The sequence below is a fragment of the Ixodes scapularis genome, unplaced genomic scaffold (assembly GCF_016920785.2).
Source record: "Ixodes scapularis isolate PalLabHiFi unplaced genomic scaffold, ASM1692078v2 PGA_scaffold9__187_contigs__length_104089568, whole genome shotgun sequence".
Classification (NCBI taxonomy): domain Eukaryota; kingdom Metazoa; phylum Arthropoda; class Arachnida; order Ixodida; family Ixodidae; genus Ixodes; species Ixodes scapularis.
In genome coordinates, this window is record NW_024609884.1 from 88,026,398 (window position 1) to 88,054,048 (window position 27,651).

The 27,651-nt window shown below is 45.8% G+C and overlaps 1 protein-coding gene across 2 annotated transcripts; it reads left to right on the top strand.

Annotated features, from left to right (window-relative positions):
* LOC8032693 (F-box/WD repeat-containing protein 4) lies at window positions 1-27,480 on the top strand. 2 transcript variants are annotated; one of them, XM_040499057.2, is made up of 9 exons: window positions 23-433; window positions 715-813; window positions 5,090-5,144; window positions 11,798-11,980; window positions 14,066-14,204; window positions 20,132-20,283; window positions 21,921-22,064; window positions 26,639-26,774; window positions 27,135-27,480. In XM_040499057.2, exons 1-9 carry the CDS (start codon window positions 391-393, stop codon window positions 27,276-27,278), a joined length of 1,095 nt encoding a protein of 364 aa, XP_040354991.1. In that variant the 5' UTR covers window positions 23-390; the 3' UTR covers window positions 27,279-27,480. The 2 variants fall into 2 exon arrangements, with proteins under 2 accessions (XP_029844964.1, XP_040354991.1); XM_029989104.4 differs by lacking the exon at window positions 5,090-5,144 and having other exon boundaries at window positions 1-433.
* Window positions 27,481-27,651: the final 171 nt, after the last annotated feature.

A 27,651-nucleotide genomic window follows, 5' to 3' on the forward strand; every position in this document is an offset into this window, starting at 1 on the left:
GTTATACAGGCTCTCCTATTGCCAGTCCCCCTTCCCCTCAACAGAGCTTCTCAAGGCCCCCTCCGAGGTACGATTCGGTGTTTTAAAAATGTCAAAATTTATCAGAATTCTCGTCTAAAACCAAGCCCGTAAGAAAATGAAAATCACCGAACGAAACGCCAAGACCACGATCACTTCATCGCACGCTTGTTCTGTCCCTTCGCCCCTGCGTGGTTCGGACGCTGCCCGAAATGTCATACACGGCCGATGCGTTTGCATTGCTCCCACCTGACGTTTTGTACGTCGTGTTCTCGTACTGCGACGTGCAGACGTTGGGACGGCTTAGCTGCGTCTGCAGGCGTTTCAATGTCTTCCTAAAGCAGAGCTACATCTGGAATCAGCGGAGCAAGAATGTGGTCGCCACCAACCAGCATGACAGGAGGATCGTGCAGCGGTAAGTCCGCTCGTACGCCGTCCCTCGCACGACCAACTGTTCCTCGAACCCGTTTACCAAGAGCATCTGCACGCCCTTCTGCCGTACAAAACGGCTTCGGGCAGCCGGGGTTTTTCACACTAGAGCGCCCCTCGATGCACCATGGAAATCCTATTTAGATAGCTTTCCTGTCGAAACTGAAATGGAACCGAAAGTTCGTAAAGTTTTACGATGTGTAAAACTGGCTCTCAGCTGCACCTCGCTTGTATTGAAGGTTTCAACCTTGTTGGTGTTTGTTGCAGCTCCCGGCATGTGCTCGAAGCAGTGGACAAGTGCTGGCAGTCCGTCCGCTGGCAGACGGGCCGCTACGACGAAAAGGTGCTTCTGCAGCACTACACCATGTGAGTGTTGAATGCATGAGCTCAGGACCCACTCCCTGTGCCTGGCACGTTGCATCGCGCACCATAGCCCACATCGAATGGAACTAAACACAGGAGTCTCAGTATGCTTATCACAGCTCTGCACTGCTGCCCAGCATATACACTGCCAAAGGTTGTACAATGTTTGTTTCACATTGTTGAGTTTCTCAGCCTCCGGAAACAGCGGGTTGTAAAAAACTGATGTACAATTTTGATTAGTATTGATGTCGCTGGCCCGTAATAAGGCAGAGGCTCTTCTATGGGTGGGGCTTGGGGAGGCCCCCTTAACACTGAGAGCAGAGCCAGCAGCACGGCATGAGTGTTGATGGAAGACATGATCGACCGAATGCAGCACTCGTCTCTGTGCCCACGCTGGCCTCCAGCAGGGGACAGACAAAGCTGCCATTGTGCGAGGGAAGGAGAAAGCTGCAAGTGAGCAAAAGTGGGAGAAGAGCTTTCTCATAAACGCTAAGTTGCTTCAAATCGTTCTATTCCAGTCGTGTGACAAAGTGTTGGAGACGTCATTATCACTTATAGCAGTCTTTTTCATCCCTTGGCATAATGACAGGTTTGTCACTCCAACGGGGAACATGAAACTTGTCAAGAAGGTTAAAGGGGCACTGCAACAATTTTAACTTTGAAAGAATTTGCACTTTTAAATATTTACGTTGTTTATCTTACCAAAGGGAATGGAGATACCGCCTTAGTCTTTTGAAATATTGCGATTCCGTTGCCTTATTTAAAGAAAAGAACAGGAATATTTCGCGATTTGCGGTGTGACATGCAATGGGTATAATGTAATAAGTTTGCAAGATGCGCCATTATGTGCTGAATCTGCAGGTTGTCTCAAATAGCGGCCAGGCTTTTCAAATTTACCGCAAAAATCGGTTTATTAACGTATCGCACAAACAATTTTGAGCTACCTAGCCTACAGGTGGTGCATTTTTTCTATAAAATTTGCGGAGAGCGAACTTGCCTGAGGAAAAAGTAAAAAAAGAAAAAGGCTTAACTCCTATAGAAAAGCAGCGAAGCCACCGGTCTTTAATCAATAGGACGCCGTTTGGCACAGGAGGCAAGAGATGGCGCAAGCGGTCGCGACGCCAACTGCAGTTAACGAGCGAGCATACGGCGCCGAGAGCCAGCGTATTAGCAGACAATTTTTTCGACTCAAAAGTGCAGGTGGCGACAGTCGCAGAACCAAAAACAGGCGCGGTAACAACAAGGAACTGCAAAGCAGACGACATGAGTACCCCGAGAAAGAAAAAAAAAAAACGCAGTCAAAATAACTCGACAAATTATTTTTTAATCGATTATGTGCACATTTAATGTGTTTTATTAGTAAGGATAATAAAATCATGCATTGGCAACTGACATCAAAAAAACTCGTGCCGCTTTTGAATAAGTAATATTGTCTGCTATTTGTTGCTGGCTCTCGGCGCCATATGCTCGTCCGTTGGCAACAGTTAGCGTCACGACCGCTTTCTCCATCTCTTGTCTCCATCTCTTGTTTGAAGACCGGTTTTTTTCACTGCATTTCCATAGGAGTTGAGCCTTTTTCTTTTTTTACTTTTTCCTCAGGTAAATTCGCTCTTTGCAAATTTTATAGAAAAAATGCACCACCTGTGGGCAACGCTGCACAAAATCATAGCGCGATAGGTTAAGAAACTGATTTTTGCGGTTGATTTAAAGAGCCTGGCCGCTATCTGAGACACCCGGTAATGCTATATTTGATAAATATTGTTGTTTCAACATTAGTAAATGCGTCAAAAACCTCGTATAATCGACAGGGTTGTACTATGTTTAGTTTTGGTGACGCCATTGCCCGAGGTGAAAAAGACTATTCCTCTCTTGAGCCTCACATATGTTGTGCTTCTATGTCAGTTGAACTTCTTTACGAAAAGGCAGGCTCTTTGCTCTCTCCCCCCTCCCCCTCTCCACATCGCTTGGACCATTTTTCAAGGTCGCCAAGAAAGAGACCCTAACCGGATCTTCCCTATCCCCATTGCGCATCACTGCGCACGTGACTCGCAAAAAGGTCTACGAATTGAGGGTGGTTTGGAGGCGCCGAAAATATCAATTGTTTGACTTTTTTTTTTCTAAAGAACTAACATGCATAGGCAAAATTTGTTTTCAGTTTGTTAATCCAGACATGACAGGGAACCACTACCACAATTATTTGACCGATGTCCAAACACTGTTGCACGGCCCCTTTAACTAGGAAGAAAGAAAAAATAAGCACGTGCGACAATCGACACAGGTCATGTATTCAGGCTGGAAGTGGTAGAATAGGTGGTGTAACTATGTGTTGAAGGCTAGAACCGGAAGATATCTGACAGGCGCTATCTTACACTGGATGTTTGCATCACCCCTTAAACGACTGCCCCTGGAGAAGTTTTGTAGTGGAAGGCTATTGCGGGACATTCTCTTTTTTTATAAAATTATGCTCCCTCTTTGACTTCTTGAGCACTGTGAATTTCTATGTTCCAGCTCTGTTTATCGTAGTGTTCTCTTTTATTTTATTCTTGTGTTCACTCAATCGGATCACCAAGAATTATAGTTCAAGTATCTATGACAAGTTTTAGGATTTGATGTTTCCTAGTGTTTTAAAGACAAGGGCAGCTAAGTTCCAGTTGCAAGAAGCAAAATAGTGTAGGCGAGCTGGTCAGGAAACATCATAATCTAAACCCTGAAAGATATAAAATAACCCACAAAATGACACATAATTTCAAACATAGCTGGGTTTCTTCGCGAAACAACAGCAATATATAGCTGTTCATACGGACAGGCTGCCGCATAGTTTTGACAGAACTCGGCCAGCCAGACAGACTGAGCCTCAACTTGGACAGCGCACCAAGAGCAGACACCCGCCATGATAATCCCCGTCAAGGCTATGTGCACCGAGCGAAAGACAGCACTCCTTAGACCCCTAACAACAAACAACTCACAGCAGAAGGAACTTTTTTGCGTCTATAAGCTCACACAATTTCTATGGTCCCTTTACTCAAATTTCCTTTCTTTTAAATGAATCACTTTCTTTACACAAGATTGAGGTTTCTTCCCATAATGGTGAGCACACATTACATTCGGCAATATGTTTGGCTAGTTCAGATGATAGAGAGACATTTCTCGTGTTCTAAGAGGCGGTCATTTACGCACCGACCTCATCTGGCCCACGTAGCAGAGCCCAACATCGAACGGAATTTTGTACACAACTTCCCCGACGCAGCCAATTGGAGGGTTCCTATGTTTCTTCACACAGCCCTGTCCTCTCTCAAACACAGTGTATGACTACCTAACCGGAAAGCCACTGAAAAGAAAAAAATGTTTTCTTTTTTTTTTTAACAATTTAAAGGAGCTGTGCAACGATTTTAACATTGAAAGAATTGGCATCTTCTAGTTTTGACATTGTTCATCTTGTCACAAAGGACAGAAAACACCTCTCCTTCCTTCGAAATGTTGCGATTCCGCCACATAATCGCGAGGCAAAAATTTGAATATTCCTTGACCTGCAGCCGCGAGCGGCGGCCATGAGAAACACGCGGCGTGACGTCAATGGGGGTCTTGTAGAAAGATAACAAGTAGTGCAAATACCTGCTTCATAAAAGGTAACTTTTCTATTAATCTCGTCGTTCCAACATAAATATAAATATGCGTCAAAAACCTGGTGTCATCGACAAAATTTTTATGATGCGCAGTTTTAGTGGCGCCATCTATCCTAGGTCCACAAAACCGTCAGCTCTATCTGCTACTACAAACAGCCGCCAGATGCCGGAGGGGGAGGGGAACAGAGCCAGATGGTATGGCTGGACCCGGATGAGACATACCTCCTTTCACCATATTGTTCGCGCTGCGCTCGCCAGCCTGTGGTCACGCGGTCGCGAGCGGATGAGTTCTCGCTGCTCACTGATGGCTCTAGAGAGAGAGCTTCACTGGAACCCCGCGCCACCCCCATTGATGTCACAGTGCACATGACTCGGAAGATGGTGAAGGAATTGAGAGGTGCCGAAAACCCCAATCTTTGTTCATTCTTAAAATAAAAACTAGGACATGCAGGCAAAAGCGGTTTTTTGTTCTTTGCTTCAGAAAGGTTGAGACACCAACTCCCAAAGCACTGAAACTGTTGCACAGGTCCTTTAAACAGAGTGTCAAAAAATACATTTCACGGAAAAAAAAAAAAAATTTTTTTAGAGCAATATTGACGGCGCGAGGACGCGATTCAGTCGGTAGTCACCTCCTTTCCCCTTGTCTTCTCTCTCAGCATTTCGGGCACGTGGACGAGAAGTGGATCGGCTCAGCCATCACGTTGAGGTGGAGTGAGTGTATAACCATCTTGTTGAGGTGGAAAGAGCGTATGACCATTCCGTGACTTTATAAACTTTGCGCGCAGAATTTGAAATAAATCTCGTGCCATCAATAGACCATTTACTAAATCCCCCAAGTGCCCCGGCCCGCACTCGAGGAATTATGGGAACGGTGTTCCTTCAGCTCCCTACTGATCGGTAATTTCGACCAATTTCATAATTACACAGTTTTGAGCGTAATTCAGAGTCACCATGAACAAGCGTCGGATAGAGCCGAAGGACCTGTCATATCACTTTCAAAATTTCTCGTCAATATCAGTGTTTTTGATTATGTGCATGCAATCCACCTTTAAACCTGGCTGCGCTGCAGAAATCTCTTACAATATTATCATTCTTGTGAGCGTTGTTTTAGCAGGAATTGCTTAAAAAGCCGAGAGTTCACAACAACCAAAACGAGGATTTAGCTAGGACTCAGCGGGGCTGTTCATAGCATTTTTAGCGTTTCGAACTTAATACCAGCATACGAGCAAGCTGTACGAGAATGATAATAATGTAAGAGATTTCTGCAGCTCAGCCATGTTGAAGGGTGGACAGCATGCACAGAATTGAAAATGCTGACATTGACGAGAAGTGATATGACAGGTCCTTGGGCTCTATACGATGCTTGTTCAGGGTGACTCTGGATTACACTCAAAACTCTGTAACCATAGAAGTGGTTGGAATTTCCAAGCACGAGGGAGCTGAAGGAACTCCATTCCCCCATAATTACTTGAGTGCGGGCCGGGTGCTTCGAGGATTTAGCAAGTAGTCTTTATTGCTCTAAAAAAAATTTTGTTTCGCGTAAAATTTACTTGATTAGCGTGTCCCAACCAGACTTTTTTTTCAGTAGCCCTTTAAAACGACATGTGTATTAAATGAATAGCAATTGAACACTCAAGGAAAAGGACATTTGCATATGTACAAAAAGTCACTTATTATATAACTTTCAAGAATAGCCTATTTCCACATACAGAATTAGAAAAAAGATGGTGATGTCAGCAATCATAAAAACACTTCTGCACACATGCCGGATGACAGAAAAATTGCAATTCACAAGCTTATTTGCATTTTATTTTGTCAGCAGTTTTATATGTAATGGGGAGTTTCAAAATTTATTAGTCTTTGACAGGCCAATTTTATGAGAATGATCTTGTCTAGAAATGTTGCAGTGAGCGGGAAGAAGTAACCACTCTTTAAAAAAAGAGGGGGGAGAGGGGAGGGGAGGGACACATTAAAATAAATGTGAATGAATGCAAGACTGGATATATTACACCTATTTCATGGAGGTAAATTAGCTCTCAGCTTCTAAAACAGTCAGAAAAAAATGAAAGAAATGCAGAAATATTTGTATTTATTTACTTTTTCTAGATCACATCGTTAATTATGTAGTTATAATTGTCCCCATGAAGCCGGTCATGTGACCGGAAAATTCTTTTAGGGATTTTAGCTGCCGGGACCCACATCACTAGAAAATCACCCCTTGGGTAGCAAGTGATCACATGATAAAGACAAATACATGTGGCCTTTTTTAGTATGCACCGACAAGAACATAAAAAAAAGGAAACTTTAACATGAACCCAGATTATTCCGATATCAGTTTTCATTTTCAATTCTTCAAGAGCAGAGTGAAAACACTTTTTAACAGCGATGAGTGCACCCCCACCTCTTGAATGTAATCTACTTTTCCAATAAATCAAGCAATCTTTATCAAGCACAAGCTCTTGGTTTTCAGTTTCACTGGAAAGCCATGTTCCTGTTCCCAGAATGAAGTGAGGGTTACAGATATTGACCCAAACTCGAAAATTCATCTTGTTTTTAAAGGAGGCTCCTAAAATTGGCAACAAAAAAAGACACATTCCCAGTAAGGTACTCCCTTATGTGACAGCATGGGTCCCTTGTAACCGGTACATTATTCCTTTCCTGTTTGATCATATCATCTGACTCGGCGTTGCATGGGGACATCCGGTTGTCAATAACGAGCTTATGAAAAACCAGGTGTATGCGCTTCTGATCCAGTCGATAAGGCTTGCCGCGAATTCCCAAAAGCTTTTCTCGAGTATAATGAACGTCAGGTGAAAAATCCTCATCTATCCAGATTCGTAAGGTTGTTAATTGTGTAAGTCCAGATGCAAGTCAAGGATTTCCTGTTGTATTTTGAAACTTCGGAACTTAGCAATGATGGGTCAGGAGTAGTCCAGTCACTTTCTTCCCAGCCGGTGTGCCCTATCAATTTTGCCCACCTCTGTGTTTAGCTGAGTTTGATAAGTCCATTGCAATCTGTTCCAAGATTCCTTATCTTCATCGGGAGTACCCTTATATATCAAGTTCTCCCAGCGTTGCCCAGTGAATCCAAACCGCTTGGTGCACTGCACAAGTTTTTACGGGTAGCAGCGATCAATTTGACGTCATTTTTAAGTGCAACCATTTTTGCTTTGACAGCGACAATGCTGTCTTGAGCACATGATATGTCCTCAAGTTTATTTTCCAGTTGAGTCACCCTTTCCGTCAGACTTATTACACCATCCGCAAAACTAGAGAGCTTACTCGCATTTTCGAGTTGATACCGCTGTGTGGACTGCACAAGTATGTCAAGTGTGCCCTCAAGCTTTTCCAGATCCCTAGGTCTGGGGTTCCGCTCCACATCCCCAGCAAGGATCGAAAGGCTGCACAAAAACAGCAAACAACACGTGGGCTCTAGGAATGAGCGTCAATGCCCTCGGTACAAAGAGATAGTGCTTGCCTCTTTCTTGAGAACGAAAGTGGGAAAAAAATCCTATACGAGCGTGGTAGGAGATAGTGCTTGCTTCTTTCTTGAGAATGAAAGTGGGAAAAACATCCTATACTAGCGTGGTAAACAGACAGATTAACACCCACAACACTTCGGTGTCAAAATACCGTAAAAACCCGCGTATAGTTCGGACCCGCATATAGTCCGAAGTGTAATTCGGGGATAGAAAACGCGAGAAAAAACGTTTTCACGCGAATATAGTTCAAGAAAAACAGAAAAATGCATTTATTTACATTACACCTTATTCGTCGTCCTCGTCTGACGCACTCTCTTCCGAAGTTCCCTTGTCGGAAATGTCCTCCCACAGCACCTCATCCTCCGTGCCATCAAGCGCGTTTGAAATGGAGCACTTTTTAAAGGCACGACAAACCAGCGCCTCGGGAATGCAGGCCCACGCCTCGGCGATCCATGCGCAGAGCAGAGCTAGCGAGGCCCGTTTCAGCCGTCCGGCAGGGGTCACTTCCGGCTCTCCGGACCTCATCCACTCCATATACAGGCGCCTGATGTGGTCCTTAAAGGGCAACTCCGCTTCATTTTTGATATTTAGAAAACTATGTAGCCCTCTTCAGTATCATATAGGAAGACCCCACGTCAAATATTGCGATCTAATTCCGTTTATTTATTTAATAAACTGGCCAGCAAACCTTCAAGCGAGCCAAGTCGCCGAAATCTGCCAACTCTAGCGTGCGGCGCGAGGCGCAATCATCAGCGCAGTCAATGCCACGGAGTTGGAGCGGCCAACGTTGAGCCACTACGTCAGAGGCATGATACGTCATTCTCACGTTTTGCTTGTTTTTACTTCTCAGAGCGAAATTGAACGATGACGTCATGAGTTTCTCCTCCCGGTGTTGGCTGATCGGGCGTCCACGTGATCGCCGTAACGCGGATGCGCTAGTTTGGGCTGCCCTGCGCGCTTATCGGTCTGTTTCTCCGCTCCCCTTCTCTTTCGTCTTGTCCCCTTCCCCCTCTCCCCCAGGCCATCACCGTCCACGCCACGCGAAGCGACCTGCCCGCGTCAAATAAAAAAAAAAACAAAAAAAAAAAAAAAGAAAAACCTGCCCGCGTCGCGTGTCCTGTTTTTCGCTCCCTCCCGAACGTCACAAGACCACGTGGTTCGACGTGACGTGCCATGCCTCTGACAACCCGAGACCGATGTTGCCTGACGCAACCGAAGTTTCGGTTTCGGTATCTGCTGATGTTTAAATTAGGATTACACAAATAATATTCCACATTTCGCGAATCCGAAGACGTAGAGTTGTTTAGTAGTGCTTTGTGAATGTGAATCACAAGGAAGCCTAAATTTTTCGGAATTGAGCGGAGTTGCCCTTTAAACGGCTTATTAATGCACACATCAAGTGGCTGCAGCTGGGATGTCATCCCTCCCGGGATGACGACGAGCTTGGTGCGGGAGTCGCGCAGCAGTCACTTCACGGAGTCCGCCAGATGACACCGAAACGCGTCGAGCACAAGCATCGATGGGAACCCCAGCAGTGCTCCGGGCCGTCGACATCACACGGACTTTATCCAGTCCTGCACTAGCGATTCGTCCATCCACCCCTTGTCCTGGCAGCGGATGACAACATTTTTTGGGAACTTCTCCCCCTTCGGCAGCGTCTTTCATTTGAACACCACGTAGGGTGGCAGCTTGCGACCGTCTGCCGTGCAGGACAACATTACAGTTACCCGCGTTTTCTCGTTCCTAGTTGATCGCACGGTAACTTGCCTGGAGCCTTTTTGATGCACCGTTAGAGCCGAGGGCATTTCGAGGTACACCGGCGTCTGGTCAGCATTGCCGATCTGGCCCAACTGAAGGACTGCCTTTCGCAAAGAAATCACGTGCTTCTGAAAAGCCACAAGCAGCTCTTCGTAGCTTTCTGGCAGCTTCTGCGAGATCGAAGTACGCCGACGTAGGGAGAACCCAGTGCGGCGCATGAAGCGAGACACCCAATGCTTGCTTGCCTTGAAGTCCGCCCGCTGAATGCCTTTGTCTCGAGCGATCTCCCTTGCCTTTGCTTGCAGCAGCTTGATGTTCACTGCGAGATGTGCAGCTCGTTGCTCCCGAACAAAGTCCGTCAGTTCTCGTTCCACTTCGGGAAACGCTCCATTTTTCGGTCCCCGGAAACTTTTTCTCTGGCCGGTGCATGCAAAAAGGGCTTCCTTCTGGTTCCGCCAACCGCGAATGCTCCGCTCATTCACACCGAACTGCCGCTCCGCAGCACAGTTGCCGATGGTTTCGGCAGCAGAAATAACTTTTCTTTTAAAGGCAGCCGAGTACTGCCTGCGCTGTCCTGACATGGTGTAAAATCACAGGAAATTGTGGCCGTTGTGATGTGCGCCAAGTGATTGCAATGGCCGCTGTTGCACGCCTGTTCTGTAGGTCTCTAGGACTATCGCCGCTAACCCTACCTAACGCAGAAGCCGCAGACACCTAATGATGATGATAGCACTGCCCAATGCCGAAACCCAAACCAAAACTGTGAATTCGGGCCGAAAAGTTTTGAGATCTGCATATAGTACGGGGCCGAAATTTCACACCCTAAAATTTAGAAAAAAAACCCGGGCTATACGCGGGTTTTTACGGTACATGAGAGTGTAACTAGGGCGAAAGCTCTCACCTGCAAGATCAGATGAGCAAGGTGTGGCTGCTCAGCCTTCCAGGCCACAAATCCCCTGTGCCACCAATGTTAATCGTAGCTATGTGCTGAGTTCGGTCAAGCACAGGGCACGTGCTGAGCTCCAGACTTCGTTAGAGTTTGGCCGTTCCAGTCACCACAGCAATTGGACACGAGCCACTACCGAAATTTTTACAAGGTGTTGATTGTTACGAGCCCAAGTCAAGTGCTTATGCTGTGCTCGTGTCCAATTCTTGAGCTGCATTCAGCTCTCGTCATCATGGGGGAGTCCCCTCTATGTCATTAAGTTATGCAAAGGAGAGACTGAAAGAAATAGTTAGCTTTTATCCTTGAAATTTCACCACAACAAAGAAGCTCCTGGGTCAGTGGCGTATGTGTAAGTATACCTGGAATACTACACTAGTGCCAGTAAGCATGTGTAATGTAAGAAAAAATTCACTCCATATTGTTGCATGGCCAATTAAGGAGACCAGAAGAGAAATAGAGACATAAAATTTTTGTAGGCATGTGCGAATAGTGGGTTTTCGTTTGAAGCAAATAGTGGTTTTGGCTGAATAATTTCTAATTGAATATAGAATAGTTTCTTTGAGCCTTTCACTACTGTTGCATCATGCTTAAATTAAAATCCAGCTGAACACTGCAAAATAATGCAGTGTTCAGCATTCTTTCTTGTCAGATGCAGAGCAGAATGTCAAGAGGGTGGGACTGTGAAAGGGAGTTTGTAAAAAGTCATTTATTTTAATACCAAGATTGTTTTGCAATACGTTTTATGCCTTCTGTGTCCTTGAGAAAGTTTTAATATTTTTTTATGAAAGATATTGATAGAGTACAAAAATAATTCAAGAGCCACATTCCTCATTAATTATCAGTTAGGAAAAACGAAGAATGAACCTTTCCTTTAGTCCTATTAAGAAACGATCGATTGACTAAAACGAAATTTATGCTGAAAGCATGGAATGAAGAAATATGCACGCAAAGTGTCGAGATCTCTATCTTTTTATAGCACCGAGGCACCGAAAATAATTAATAGCGAATTAACCTTGCAGCAGAAATGAATAAATCTTTGTGGAAATATTCTCGAGATGTTGGTGTACCTAAATATAATGTCGTTGAAAATGCACCCTTAAAGTGCGAGTGAAGCACGTTTGGTGGCATGGTGCCGTGAGGCGTTGGGACCTGGTGGACCGACAGTGCACCCTTGCCAGGTACATGCCGTGGCTGCAGCTGGAGAGGGACGCCCTCTGGTACAGCAGGGGCTCAGCCATCCTCAGGCTGGTGCGGCTGGCAGACGGCAGCGTGGCCGAGCAGCCGAGCCTGACGCTGCGCGGCCACTCGGACGACGTCGGCCGCTTTGTCTGCAAGGGAGGACTGGTTGTGAGTGGCGGAAAGTGAGGTGCCCTTGGTTTGCCCCTCGAGTCACTACTTGCAACCGCTTACGACCGTGCGCCTCTTCTCTTGCGGCGAGAGAACATGCTGGCACCATCTATCGTGTCAAACGCTTGGTTCTTCTAAAATTCCTTTCTTTTTTTTTTGGTTCTTAAATCACAATGTTATAAACGACGATTTCTCGTGATAGTACATTTATCTGATCTCGCAAATGCTGGAAAAGCTTGGCTCTAGTGAAATGCAGTTCCAGGGTCAGCTCACAGAGGGTGCCAGCGTGCCAGTGTGTTCAATCATCGTAAGAGAGCGCAAGAGCTCGGTCCTAAGCAAACGGAAGTGTTTGAACAAACTTTTACACTGTGCCATTGCGCTCAATTCTCCTTGCCAACACCTTAGGAGCAGGGCCCTAGTTCTGTCCTGAGGGTCCGGGGCAAACAATTTTGTGATACACGAAGATGCAGTAAAGAAGTTGCCCTTTGGAAGGAACGAAAACTTCCACTCAAACTGGGCCCCCTAGGAACCCGGGGCTTCCCCTTTTGGGCTCCTCGAGCACCTGAATGCCGGAGGGTTTTACCAGTTTGAGCACTATTTACAAGTTTACGAGGTCTGTGCTCTCCACAACTGCTTTATCGCATTAATGACGAGACAGGCAGAGGCTCTTCGGCTATCAATCAAGGCAGGTAATCGAGACTGAAGAACGCCCCCCCGGGCATTAATGGATGGAAAAAGTTTTCCAAATTGAATTGTTCAACTTGGAGTGGATGTAAAAATGAGAACAAAAAGATTAAACATTTTTTGGCTTCACTACGAATCATGCAATGAATTTTAAAAAATCCTAAATGTACAAAATATGCACCATATCCACCACTATCAATTATGTAAGTTATGGTGCTCTAGCTTGTCTTTTTGCTTTGGGTCCATCCGCAAGTGTGGTTTCGTGGCACCGTGCCATTTGGGGAAGCTGTTGCATGCAGAGATCTGCCAGAACACATTTTTTTTTTTTTTTGGCACAAGACAGCACTGCTTGGAATTCTTCCTCTCATGCATTTTTTATGGCTAGTAGCACATATAAAACATGCCCTGGCCCAGTACAGCTTGGAAAGCTAGAACAACACTCTCTGACAAGCACCTGTCAATATTACGGGCCTCGGAGATAAATCATTGCTGTCTGAGCTCAAATTAAAGGATCCAGCATCATCTACAGACCTCACTGTTCCTTTTATCCAAAACACAAGCAGCAAATGCAGTTAAACCGCGCAATTGGGGCAGTCTTTGCAGCAGTCTCCAATACCAGCAGTACGCCATATTTGTCAAGTGTTACCACCGTGCGCTATATTTCTGATAACTCAGCCAGCTTATGAGAAAGTGCAAAGCCAAAGAGAAACCAAAACTGTAATTCTTAAACTTTTCATGAGGCAGTGCAGTGCGTTCCTGCATGTCAAATTCGAATTTTGGCAGCACACAGTAATTATGGATCACGGGCGATGGACTGCCTACAGGTGTGATACGGAAAGAGTTGAAAGTGAACGCTTATATTGAATTTTTACCCCAACTGCAAGCATTTTAATACGCGGAATCGTAGGTCAAGTTTTTCTTGTTGAAATGTTAATTAGTTGGCAGAAAAAAAAGACTGTAGATTCTGGGAAGAGGAATCCCTGGGGGAACCTCAGAATATCGGTTGACATTCTTTGCCACTAATGTTGAACACCAACAGAAAACAGCCCCAAGTCAAGTGCCATGTGCACTCAGCCTTTCTGTTTTGTGGTACCAACCTGCCCATTCCACGTCTGTATTTGGCACTGTCCAGCCCAGCTGTAGCGGCAGTAAATGCTTTATGAGGAAATGGGCACTTTGCAAATGCGGTTTCAGTCTATTTGCTATTTCTTAGGTCTCCAACGGAGGGAAGGGCAAAAGAGTTCTAATTACTGCCCTTTCTTATAAAACCAAGACCATCGGGCAGCAGCGTCTTAGCTCTTGCATGACTTTGTTAGTGCTTTTCATTAGGCCTTGAATGACCCTTCCCGTCTCATAATGATGGATGCCGTGTAAGCTGCCAATGAGCTAAGGAGGCCCTTGTGCTGGGATTGCAGTGACGGCTCCTTGTGCATCTGGACTGCTGCACAGGGGGCACTTCTGCACTGCCGCTGGCGCTGCAGCAGCAAGGCCATCAGCTGCGTCGACTACACCCAGAACGTGGTGGTCACAGGATCCCGGGACAGGACGGTCAAGGTCCTGCTCTATTCAGTCGACTCAGTGTCATTGCCACAGCTGTTGAGCTCAGATAGCTTGAAAGAGGGTAAACAAGGGTCGAGGAGCCGGGCATATCTCATGTTTTCGAGGCAGGGGAGGCTGAAATATTTTGCCCTCACTGCCACATATTTTCCAGAGCGCAGCTCTTAGGCGCCCGTTTCCAGCTTGAGCGACGTCGGCGTCGGCGTAACCGTGCGTTGCATTATGGGAAGTTTTCCATAATGACGTCACGAGGGTTACCCTCGTGAGGGTTACGAGGGTCACGAGTGTTACCCTCATGAGGGTTACGGGGGTTACTCTCATGATGGTCACGAGGGTTATGAGAGTTACTCTCACGTCACCCCCCCCCCCCCCCCCCCCCCCCCTGAGGTCACGTGACCTCAGGAAGTCACCTATCCCTCTGTACCCTTCCATCTTCCCCCTCAAGAGCTGCGCTCTAATCCGGCGTTAGTTGTAAACGGCTTTCATTTTTTTTTTGTCACAATTCTTTTTTCTTTTTTTAGGTTTTTTTTTTGGCAAAAATAGTGCTTTGAATAATTAAAATAATGTTTTCACATTGGTTTTGGAATGATATGTGAAAGAAATGCAATCCGGTATTTGTAGCAAGGAAGGTGTTTAGATTTTGATTTATTCATTTGAATTCACGTAGACAGAATGCAGCTCACTTAGCAGAAAACTCTAGCAATACGGGCAAAGATTTTTAGTGTACGCAGTTCGAGGGCACGAAGCCTCCAGTCATCGGTGCTAATTTATTGTGAAAGCAATGGTGCAACAGTAGCAGCACAAAATGTTTTCTTCATGGATGGAGAATATTGAGGAAAAATTAAACTATTAAAAACTATACTCATTTTCTCCTCAAGAAAAAAAGGAAGTTTTACACATTGTTCGTACGCCGCGCGAGGTAGTTCTTAAAAGACTTGGTTGTCGGAGGAAGAAGCGATGCTTTTGGCGTTTGAAAGGTGTATGTCTTGATAAGATAACATATATCTAATCTAAAATGCATCTATAGATATCTTAGTTCTCCAGGTAAAGCGGGAAATTAGTAATGCTACGCGAGGAGCCAGACTATTGTTACTACGGTTCTTGAAGTGAAAACGAGTGTAGATATGTATAAAAGGCACCATTCTATTATCTCATCCTGCACAAATATACCGTAAAATCCCGTAAGAATGCCTACCCAGAATGAAGAGATAAATGGGGGCAAATATGGGGTGGGCGATCTTTGGGGATGTGACGGCAAAATTTTATTAAAAATTAGTGATAAACGCCAGGGCTCCCGCTACAAACCACGAGAAACTGGAACTGATACCAAAGATTACAGACATGGCAAATTCCTGTTTCACGGTGTAATAAACGTGCAGGAAGTAGCTTTGACCTCCCATCAGAGGAACAGGTGCCTCAGATTGCAGACGGAGCAGGTTTGCACTTCACACTGCAATAAACACATGAGAACCCGCTACAAGCGGGTATTCGGGAAACAATATAGCGCACGCAGATCGCAGACGAAAGCACGAGGACCTGCTACGAACTTGCATGTCACGGGTGTGGATACGGCAGATTGCAGATGCAGGAGATACGCGATAAACACGCGGAAAACCGCCATACACTCGCGTATCACTGGAGCCGACAGTGCGCAAGTCACGGACAGAAAAAGAAAAATGCGGGAATGAGCTATGAACTTGCATGTTACGGGAACGGATACCGCTGATGGTGGACGCAGCAGATTCGCTTGTCACGGTGCTATAAACATGAGGGAATCCACTGTGAACATACTTATCACACGCAGCGGTACCGCAGATTGCACGGTTCAGGGGATTCCCGTCGGACATTGCGTGTTCGATATACGGCGGAAATCAAGGGTTGGGCGATGTTTCAGAATTTTTATGTTATGGATATTCACCTCATATAACGGGATGGGCAGTCTCTCAGGACGGGCAATCATACGAGATTTTACGGTAGTAGTTATGTGATTGTGTGCATTTGGAAGTAAGCTAGAATCATTATCTCATTACCCAGGCAGTTGGCAATTTTTAGGGAGTGGATTAAGACAGTAAAGAAAAGAATTTTTAGGCGGAGAGAACAGCATGGGATTACTATTCGGCATTACGGTACATTTTGTAGGTGAATATCAATAGAGAAAACTAAGGTCGACTTTTAAACACCTGAGAGCTGCTTCACTTTTCAGGCAAGTTATGCCCAGTCTTAATCTTAGTTATCCTTGATAATTGATGTTACATCATACAGTATAAGCAACATTTGGCCTGATCAGTTCACCTGTTGTGAGTGCTAAACCTTTCCAAAGAAAATTCATAAGAGAAAGTCAAGGTCATTGGTTGATGAGAATGTGAATTGAGGAATTACTCGATTACCCGATTACCCTCAACGGTCACTTCTCAGTGTGAGAAGTGACTGTTGCGCTCTCGACGTTTTCTGAGATTTCCGTTGGCTTTACTCTCACCACCCACTTTCTTTGTGTCCAGCAACCATATATCCAGCAGTGTCTTTTTTTTTTTTGCTTTCACTCAATGTGCACACTCCTTGAAATCCTACGGAGATGTAGACATGAACAGATCTGCAATTTTATGTATGGAAATAATTTAGCCGCCTGCACACTTCGCAGCGATGGTGTGCGTGTGATACTGCAGTAATGTGCTCAGGGTCAGACTTACTAAAAGGCAGAGTAAGCAGCTGCCTATGTCTCCAGGATTTTATGGGCTGATGTGTGACTGAACTTGGCTGTGGTAATGCAGTGGCGACAAATGGAGCTTCTTGCGTGGCACTAGAAGTTTGAAGTAGAAAGGGGCAAAGAAAAGGAGGAAGAAAGGAAGGTGGGCTGGGGGTGTAGGCCCATTCGTCATGTGAGGATTTTGTTATAGGCCAATAGACCTATTGCTGTATTACCCAAGCATCAAGGAAAATGCGGGGATTGGTGTTCCACACGCGCGCGCCTTTCCCGTATAAGAGATTCGAAGTAAATAACCAAAATAAAGCGTTGATGAATGCGCGTGCAAGATGCCCTTTGTTTTAGGTATTTGCTTTAGAAAAGTTACTACTGCTGAGGCCAGCACGTGCGACGCGTGGAGCACCAATCCCCGCATTCTCCTTGATGCTTGGGTAATACAGCAATAGGTAACAGGGCAACTGGTCACATAGGATAATTTGTCACTGACTGACGGCACTTGCATTCACTTGACACTACATGGGCACGCGGGATTGCTGTCACATTAAAATTTGCATTATAAACCTCGAATTCATGAGATTGCAATTAATCCTTGCACTGCAAATATCAGTTTCTCACACTCACTCCCTCTTTATAGCGAATAGAATTAAGAGCCAAACAAGTCATGGTCACATTTGAAAAGGAAACATTTATTAGGGCAAAATATCAGCATGTTAAGATACAATGTTGCGTGCTGCTGCCCTCTGTTTCTAGACGGCTGTCATCACGATAGTGGCTGACAATGACCTGAAGGGCCTATTGCAGTCAGCTACAATGCTTCGCAGCAAAAATCTGTGAAGCATCGTCATCAGTGGCAGAGTTGATGGCATTTAAAATTATTGGGTGTGGAGCTAGGCGGCCCTCAACTGTAATAAAAAAGCTCATTAGGAAAGTGATTGTCAATGAAACATTCAGGAACATAAAAATGACATATTGGTTCATACTGCTTTTTCCTTCATGTCATGACAAACACAAAGTTTCGGTTTGATCTGCAGCATGCGTATGCTCACTCATATGCGAGAGTTTTGCAAGATTGATTCTATTTTTAGTTTTACAAGTTCCCTTTTCCTGGCAGGCCCATACAACATTCTTTCATTGACTTTGATACGAGCGTAGGAATATCCCCTCGGGGAGCAGCATAGCCCCTCCTCTCTCAGTCGTTATTACACCCCTTTCAAGATTGAAAGCCTAAATGATCTCTCTTTTATAAACGGGAGACATCCTGAATTCTAACCCCAGCAGCCAAGCCCGAAACATCCTGGACTGGGCAAATTGGCAAATCTGGTGACCTCTGTAACACAAAAGAGCTACAGACGATAGGTCCTTCTGGAAGTGTACACAGAATGTTGAGAAGCAACTTTAGAAACAATGAATGGACCTTTTTTAATGTGAAAGCATTAACTGTCCCATGGAGCGAGCCAATGTCATCAGCTTTGAAGCCGCACCCAGCAGCACTTAAACTCTTTTCTCCAAGTGAAGCCGCGATTTGGTGGCTCCCAGCTTCGAAGCCAGGTGAAAAGCCCAGCCAAACGGCACCTAGTTTCCCCGATCCCAAAGGAGCAAAGTGAAGCCGTCCGTCTTCGGTCCCATTGGTTGCTGCGCATTAGTTTCAACGACTGCCACCCCATGGCGCTGCCTGTCTGCGCCGCCAGCGCGCCAGTAACACAAAACGTCTCGCCGCCAAGCGAGGCAGCGGCTCCACGCCCAAGGTCAGAGCGTTGAGGAGAGCGCGCAGTCGGCCTTTGGTGAACGAACAGACGAAATAAGGGCAGACGAAATAAGGGAGCGGAAGAACAACAGGCATGTTTTCACATTCACAACTCATAAGAAGTGCTTAGGTGTACCCCGAGCCTTTTGTTCCGGGTTCACTAGATATTTCGCCAAGTTTCTTTATTTCTTCCTTCTCTGGGTAAGCTACCACAATAGTGACCATGTGAAACTTTGGGTTGTCGCTGACCTTGTTTGGGTTTACCCAGGTTGATCCCCTCACAAAGCCTCTTAGAAGACCCAATAAGAACAAAACACACGACGACCTTGGGGTTTATGTACGACGAGTTCTTACAACGACGAACCTTCCTACGACAAATGTTCGGCTGTAACGAACGGGCCTATTACCAGTTGCCACGTGAGGAATTGGAATGTGACGGACGGTCTGTTTCCCAATGAACTGAACTGAACTCAGCGGTGTGCAATGTTGAAAGAGAACAAGAGGGAAGGGAGCATTGTTAGGGTGTTTGCCCTTGGTTGATTTAATTGCTGCATATGTGCCTTCCTTGAAAGTAGTGAGACTCGTCTACTCTCTCTCAACAAGGAGTGACGGAAGGAAGCGCTGCTGAATATCGGAAGGAAAAAGTGAAAAAGGTTGGATTCCTCTTTGTTCTTACGGGTCCACCCTCCATGTGCACGCCACTGCTTCGAGGTCATCCGAGGATTTGGAATTGGGTTCTAAGCATAGCAAGCTTTTCCAGTGTGTAATGCTAACCTTTTCTAATAATTTCAAGTGGACATGAGCGCAACACCTTTGATAGCATGAGCAAGTCGTGGCAATGCTTACGTCCTACTTTCGTATTCGTTGCATTTCATCCAATTTCGCTCGGGAAATTTTAACTATACAATATTTTTTATAGAGAAAGTCTCAACCGGTTCGTGACACTTCTGGCACTCGTGAGCTACTCTGGAATTAAAATAGGGGAGAACACTGTGCAAGATTTTTGTCACAATGGATTTGGGTTTGGTGGTGGGCGTATACATTTCTTCTTAAGGCGAGCTGGCTACTCATGACTTAAAGGTGACAGTGCAAAGAATAACTCACACGCTCTGACCACACACACACACCGTCAAAAGAAAACCTCTCCCGTTGCGCTGAAAAATTTGAAGAGATGGTGTATATATCATCTCTTCGAATAAGGCATATCTATATTGGTCCTTGGGTGCTAGAAGTGAAACCAAGCTCTACAGTATGTTCTGCACAGTGCATGGGAAAGCAGCGTGAGTTATGGTGCTGGTAGGGTTGTAGGGCGCCGGTTGCAGGTTAAGAGCTCCTCCCAGAAAGCCCTCGACTCTTTCCACTTGAGCTGGAGAGAAGGCGAGAAGAGAAAACTGGTAGTCGGAGGGCCTTGTGGAAGGGGCATGTCCTGCTCTCGTTAACCTGCCCAGGTGAGCAGCCCGGCCTGTGTGTGCACTGCAGGTGTGGACCTTGAAAAGCCACGTGTCCAGCCTTGGGTACAGCATCCCCATGTGGGACCGCGTGTGCTCCGTGGCCCTGTCGGAATGCCTCCTCATCACGGGCTCGGCTGGCTGCAACGGCATTGCCCCTCTCCAGGCCTACGACCTGAGCACGTAAGCACGCCACTCTTGAGGGGTCCAGGAAGAGATTGGGGCTCGAAAGAGGGGCATCCTCGGAGACGAGGGCTATGTTCCTAATCTTTCCCGAGTAACCTGTCTCCTATGTCAGCGGGTAATATCACGTGACATCACGAGTAAACGATCCGCGACTTGATCTTGGAACTGCTGGGATTATCGCCTGGATACTGTGCGGATTAGCTTCGGCTTGGGCTACAGCAAAAAGAAAACATAGCAGCAATGGCGGAAAATAGCAGACAATCTCTTTTGATCATGGAGAAGCCACTCGAAGAGATGATAATATTAACCGCCGCGAAGCTTTTCTTTGTCACTAACAATGCGGTGTTTTCTGAGGTGGCTCCACCAGCTCCTTTTGCTCACCTTTTCTTTGGGCTGTATATTGAGATCAAAATTACTTATTCCTTTCAGTTAGACATCAAAATTTGTTTTTATTAATCAATGCGATCTCTGCAAGTCTGTCCAAATGTTCTAAACGCATACGTTCCACGCATCATAAATTGCACCGATTACGTTTTGCGGAAATTGCTTCCACACGGTGTAGCGGTACAGCACAGGGGGCTTTCTCATCAGTGATATGTAACTTAAGTTTGCTTTGACCCGAATATGATTTTTAAAAAAATTGTGTTGCTTGCGAGATGAAATCTTGTAAAAATGGATGATGGTGTCAGAATTATTCGGAGCCCATGGTTGAAGAATGAGGCATAATATACGGCGGGAAGTGTTCCAGAGCTACTCGATAGATGGCGTCGGTGTGTGTTCTCTCGTTTTAAGCGGTTGCAAAGCGATCAAACACACTTTGACGTAAATGTGTGAACCAGCCTCCACTATTGGGCTCAATGTGGAAGACAGGTGCCGACTAAACGGATATTCACTCGGGGGAGAAATCCCTCCCTTTGCTCCCTGAGATACGCATCGCGTGGTAACGTGCGCCACCATAGACATCCCTGGGGGATGGGGGATCTTTTTGGAGCTCTTCGCAATTGGCGGTATTTTGTTTGCGTGTCTGGCAACTTTACAGATAGTGCTCTGCGGGATACCGGCGGTGGCATGGGGATCGCCTAACTTGTGACTTGCGCATGTTGTCGGCTCGTTGAACCTTTCTTTTACGTCCTCAATGCTATCCTCAAGCGGCTCCTCATACAACTGGTTTTGGATTTCGCATTCTTTTTGTGTTGCGTCCAACCTTTCGCTCAGGATCTTTTATTAGCAGGATGCAATTCATCGCCTTTTGTATCTAACAGCGCTGCTGCCATAATCGCGTACCGCCGTTTCATGTACGCCTCCATCTTTCTATTCTCGTCAGCGCGTACCGAGCGTCGTTGTCGAGAGTGCGACTGCTAAATGCGTCCGGCAACGCCGATATATTATTCTTGTCTCCCGCTGCCCGTGTGAATGCTTGAGCCAGGGAGGGAGCCCCGCTGGTTTTACCGATCGCCGACGTCACGCATGTCCCTCCCCGAGAGAGCTCTCCCCCTGTGACTGCCCCTTTACTGCCGAAATCTGTTTGAGTTGTTGGTCACCAGTGGTCTGTCTTTTACGCCTTACCTTTCATTTCCCACGAAGAAACTAGCTAGAATATCGGACCGACCTCTTGGGCTTTCTGTATTGGGCAGGGGAACCCGCGTGGCGGTTCTGGGCACGGACCACCGCAATGGCGCAGGAGTGCTCCACGTCTGCACCGAGACCCCCAGCGAGCTCCTGTCCTGCGGCTACGACACCTTCGTCCGGCTTTGGGACCTGCGCTGCCCTCGCAAGTGGTACTGTGAGGCTGCCCCTCAGGGTGCCAGTGGTCTAATGCTTGCAGCAGAAATAGTAGGGGCCCTTAAGAGGTTGTGAGTGGGAAAACTGGTTGCATAGGTCTCTTGACATCAATTTTTCTGCAGGCCGCCCGGACAGATTACAAACAGTGAGGAACAATGCAAACTTCCAAGTACTGCTAGTGTTGGATACAAAGGTCAAATGGAATAGTGCATTATTAGAAGTGATAATCTAAAGTTTTGAGAATTCACTAAAACCGAGTAGAATGATCCTGCCATGTTGTGGCAGCTGAGCTGTTAGTTTCAGTATTTATAAGGTGAAACTAAGGTTTGACACAATGTCGGCACAAATTCCTTACGTTTTGGTGACAATTTGCCACAAATATAGTGCAGCAGTCACGTCACTGTTGTTGTAATTTAAAGATAGAAATAAATACCCACATACTACTCGGGGCTACTACTTTGCGGCTACAGCCATAAAGATTTGCACAGGCATCTGGCTCATATACAAGTGGATCGAAATTCTTATCAGCTTTCAATTTACTTGGGAAATGCTTGGTGCTTCTGTTTTTGCAGACATCATAGATTCAGGGCCATCTGAAATTCATTAAGGGGGTCGTGAAAAATAACCCACTTAGTAATCCCTCGTTATAATGAAGTCAACGGGATGGCAAAAATATTTGATATAAGTGGTAATACGATAAAAGCGACCGAGCCAAAAAAGCGGCGCCGGCAGCCTTGAAGGTGGACGGGAATACTGCGATGCACTCTGACCATATATTTCATCAAACAAACCGTAGTTAATGAACATCTCGCGGCAGCTTTACCAAGTAAAAAATATTCAGTGGAGTTTGCCGACAATTTCATCCGGGCATCATTTCTTAAACTGCTCCAGGCAGTACAAGAACACGTCACCGCCGCTGCACTCCACTTTGTTTTGAAGCAGCTGTAGGATGTTTCTCGACTCCGCAGTCGTTGGTGTTTCCCGAGGTGTTTTTCCGATGTCGCTTGGTGTTTACGGCAGAAGCAACATCGGGAATGTCCGCATCAATAAGCACGAACGAATCAAAGCTACCCGCGGTGGCTTCGCCAACACATTTTCACACACTCCTGTAGAGATCATTGCAGCTCTGGGAATCAACTCGGCAAGCACGCTCGCGAGAGAAAATCTGATGTGCGCAAAGCAGTTGGCCATCATTCATCTTCGGGTCGCGGGCACGCTTTTTTTTGCATAAGAAACTCTTCTCGAACCCGTCCAGTATGCCTTACTTGTTCTGCAAAATGGTGAACAGTGTCGAACAACCGATGTCGGAATGTTGAATTATTTGGCGATTTCAGACTTGGGCTGGCCACTTTTCTCAACCTCGCAGATCTAAGCAACTCTCGGTAAACACTCCTACTCCCCCATACGACGCACGTGTGCGTGTAGTGCGCAGCCGTAGCCTCCCCAAGGCGAAGCGTACCAGACACGTGACATTATCGCGTGACGTCACTTTTGTGACGCAACTCACATAGACATCATTTTCTGCTCCGAAAGCTCTATAGATGGCGCTAACTGTACTCTGGACACGTTTTAAACCAGCACTCTGTTCTCTTTATTGACACTTAAAGAATACAAAGAAAAAAAGATGTACTATATGCTGTTTTAGGGCATGTTCTTTCAGAACAAAGTCGTGGCTTTAAAGAATTGGCGACTGAGAACCGAGATTGCTTACCTTTCCGCCGATTCTTCAAAATTTTGAAGACCTTTTTTGCATACCCCCAAGGGGTGACACTCAATTAGTCGAGCGACATTCTAGCGAACGCCGATTTTTCATCAAAAAAGGCTCAAGGTACACCTAAGCACTTCTAATGAGTTGTGAATGTGAAAGCATGAATGTCGTTCCTGCGCGTGTCCTCGTGAAGTTGCCGCGCCTCACTGACATCGGCCGTGCCTGTGGGCGGCATGGAATCGGTGGCACGGAATTGGCTACAGGAATCGGCTGGCGCACTCGGGTGGCCATGCCGCCACCTGAGCGCGCCAGCCGATTCCTTTTGCTGGCGCGCGGACACACAGCGCCATGGGGTGGCGCTGATTGAAACTGACGCGCAGCGGCCTCCCTCGGCTTTATTTATTTGTAGTTTTGTTTGGCTTCTTGCACGGCTTCAAAGCTGGGATGCCTCAGATTGCAGCCTCACGAATTTATCTGCCGTTCAGTGGAGAAGGGGTACGGAATGCAAGGGTGTCTGTTTGCCTCCGTGTAGGCTTGCCTGCTTCGGCACCTCGGCCTTCGTAATAAGCGTGGTCGGCCGCCGATACTTTAAATAATCTGGTTCAAGGTTCAAAATGCGTGCATTTCACTCAGGACCACGTTTAACTTCGATAAACGATAATTCAGAAAAAGCAATTTCGTTATTACAAGGGACTATTGAACATTTATTTTATCATCCAGATTCATTGTACTAATGTTAAACAGATCATTCCGGTTTCTCGGGGACCTTCTCCCTCAGTTCTTCAAATTGGTCACAATAAGTTGTCTGTGCAAGATGGCGACATAGACCATACCTGGTGAGCAAAGGCAGAGTGTGAGATACTATCACTTCAACTGCGGTGCGATGATAGCATCGCGCATTTGAGTCAGTGGGTGATATCAGACGTCTGATATTTTGCTCAGATAATTGGAAGATGGCCGACCTCTTCGAGCTCCAGCGTCGCCTGTTGCACAGAGGTTGGCTTTTATGTTTTCAACCGGACGCCAAAACCGTATGTTGCTTGTGCTGCTGTATGTCGTGCTACAGTGGAGGGTTTGAAGAAACCATTTACAACCTTGATAGGTTGAGCTGCGTCCTGATATGATCATCAAATGACAGGCCGGGAATGCGGCGAATCCGTCCTCGCTTGAACTGCAAAAACGCTGTTCCACTCGCAGGAAAAGGACCAAGAGACTGTAAATATAAGCGAAATGAGTCTCCTTTGTCTACTTGAGGAGAGCGGCATGTCAAGTTTCTGCTAAAAAAGATTACGATAAAAAAAAAAAAAAAAATGAAGGAATACTACATTTTAGGATTTCATCTGCAAAAATACGCACGGCCGTAAACCTCTCAAACCAGATGTGTTGATGACCGAAAATTCTGGCACGTCCCTTCTCACTAAAGACTTTGCAACGTTCTGGGTTTGAAACCTCCTGGGGTGATTTTTTCTTTATAGTGCTTCACTCTGTTTTGTAATTCTTACGAACAATCACGTTCCGCAACAGCATTCCACAGCGAATGCGAGCCACGGAATGACCAGCAGCATGGTTAGCTTGGTTACCGAACAACAGAATATCCAGACGTTGTTGTGCATTTGAATGCGCTCATTGAAGGAGAATGAAAAGGACCACCAACTTCAGATAAATCTTTTAGATGGACTGACTCAAGTTTTAACAGCATTGTACACCAGGTTAGTTCCTTGGCAGTATCCGTTCGGCGATGGCTCGAGACTTTGTCTTCTTTTTCAGCCGATGTGTTTGAAACCGAAATTGTATCTCAGTTGCATGACGTGGTATCGTACAACTAATACAAGAGCACCAATAAATAACTTTTTTTTTTTGGTTCTCAATTTATCATGTGAAGATTAAATAAGGTTGAATATCTATTTAACCTTTTTACATAGCTACCGGCACATTTTGTTGCTCATGCTGCAGAAGAGTGTTGCTTGGCCACTTCAGATAGGCCAAAAAACGTCCATTTCAAACAGTTTATAAAATGCGTAAGCAATATTTTGCCATAATACATAGGAATCATCATTTTTGTGGTTCAAAAAGCAACTCCAATCAAAAACGAAACCAAAAAAAAAAAAAAATCAGTGTCGTTTTAGTAGCTTGAAATATGATCACAACCAAGATATTACGTCAAAGTGAAGCCGCATACTCCACTAAAGCCGATTTTAAAGATGCGACCAGCTGCTCTTTAGCGGGCAGCAAGCAGGTTAGCTTTTAGTCAGGCAACACTGGGCGACGCGTACAGCAACACCCTCGTGACGTCATGTCATGGTGGTGCTGTAGTTGATTCTGCACATCGTACTGCATACCAAAGCATCACGGTGACATCGGGTCACGGCCGTACAGCTGATGATCACCGTTTCCATGCCTCTCGAGCAGATAGTTTTGGTTAATCAAACTTTGAGCCGTGTTATTAATAAAACTACACACAATATTGAAAAAAAAAAAAAAAATTATACCTTGTAATTTAGGGACACTGACTGAGCTGAAAACAATCGTAATCCCAAATTGAAAAATATTGACCGAAGTTTCCCTTCAAAAAAATTAAGATCAGGTAGATATAATTTCTTTTCATGACCCCTTTAAATTATGGTGCATACAAAAGGTTTGACTGTTGCCTTTTATTTCAGCATTGTACTAATGTTATGGATGGGTTGTTTTGTTTTCCATACCATTAAATTTCATTATTGATTCTCCTCGACGTCTTGGTTGCTCCATATTTATGGGGGAAGTTTTCTAAAATATAATGGGGGAATATGAAAACATAATCATGGTAGACATCCCAGTTGCCATTGGTGCGAGGAAATTAAAGAAACTCTCTTTCTGGCGCAGCGTGTGTGCCTGGGAAGATCCACATGACTCGGCCGTCTACTGCGTGGCATCGGATCACAATGTTACAGTGCTGAGCGGAACCAACCGCTACGGCGTTGTGCGCCTTTGGGACCGGCGTAGAACACGACCAGTGAAGGTCAGCACCGGCTCTTGTTGCACCCCATCTCAAGTGAACTATGCGAGCTTTCGACTTGGGGACTGCTAGCATCGGCCTGTACATCTTTGGTTTGCCGCTTTTCCGTGTAACCAAGTGGCCATAGAAGAAAATTTAGGTTGTGGGTTGTTGTTCAAACCTGTCTCGGACACTTGCAGTCTGCTATTTGTGTAGGCATCGAGGTACATCCCACATCGGACACGTGTGTGCTTGCATAGTGGTCGCACCTTTCTTTTCAAAGACGTGGCCACATTTTCACGGCTTTATGACTTGCTGGTCCAGCCGAGATGTGGTGCACTGAAACAATAACTAATGCGTGTTGCTCCCCCCTCCCTTTTTCAGATGTACTACGTCGGGCGTGGAAACAGCCCCGTCTACTCCCTGGCATTCGATCCCTGCTACATGTATGTGGCCTTGGATCGATCTCTCAATCTTCTGTCTTTCACCGGCCCCTCGTGGAACCCCCGAGCCAGTCGTGAAATCTAGTCGAGAAACAAAAATGTTGGGGCAGAGTACCTCTTTTTCAAATAGGCCAACCAGGCTTGTGCCATTTTGTCACGGGATGAACCTCTACTATCGTACAAAGTTAAACGAGGGTCCCGTTATACCCCGAGGCAGTTAAACCAGAAGCATTGGGCGTCACTTGGGCTTTCAGCATTGTTCCATCAATAAAAGTTCTGCAACAGTACCATTGGGGAAGTTGGTGAGTGTCCCGTTTCTAATGGCCCACGCAGTCATTGTCACCTCCCAAGTCAGTTGGCAGGCCCTGGCAGAAGATTTGTCACAATGTATACCTTGCCAGGGCATCACTGCCCACCAAACTATTATTGACTGGCCACCATGTTTCAAGAAGCTGAAG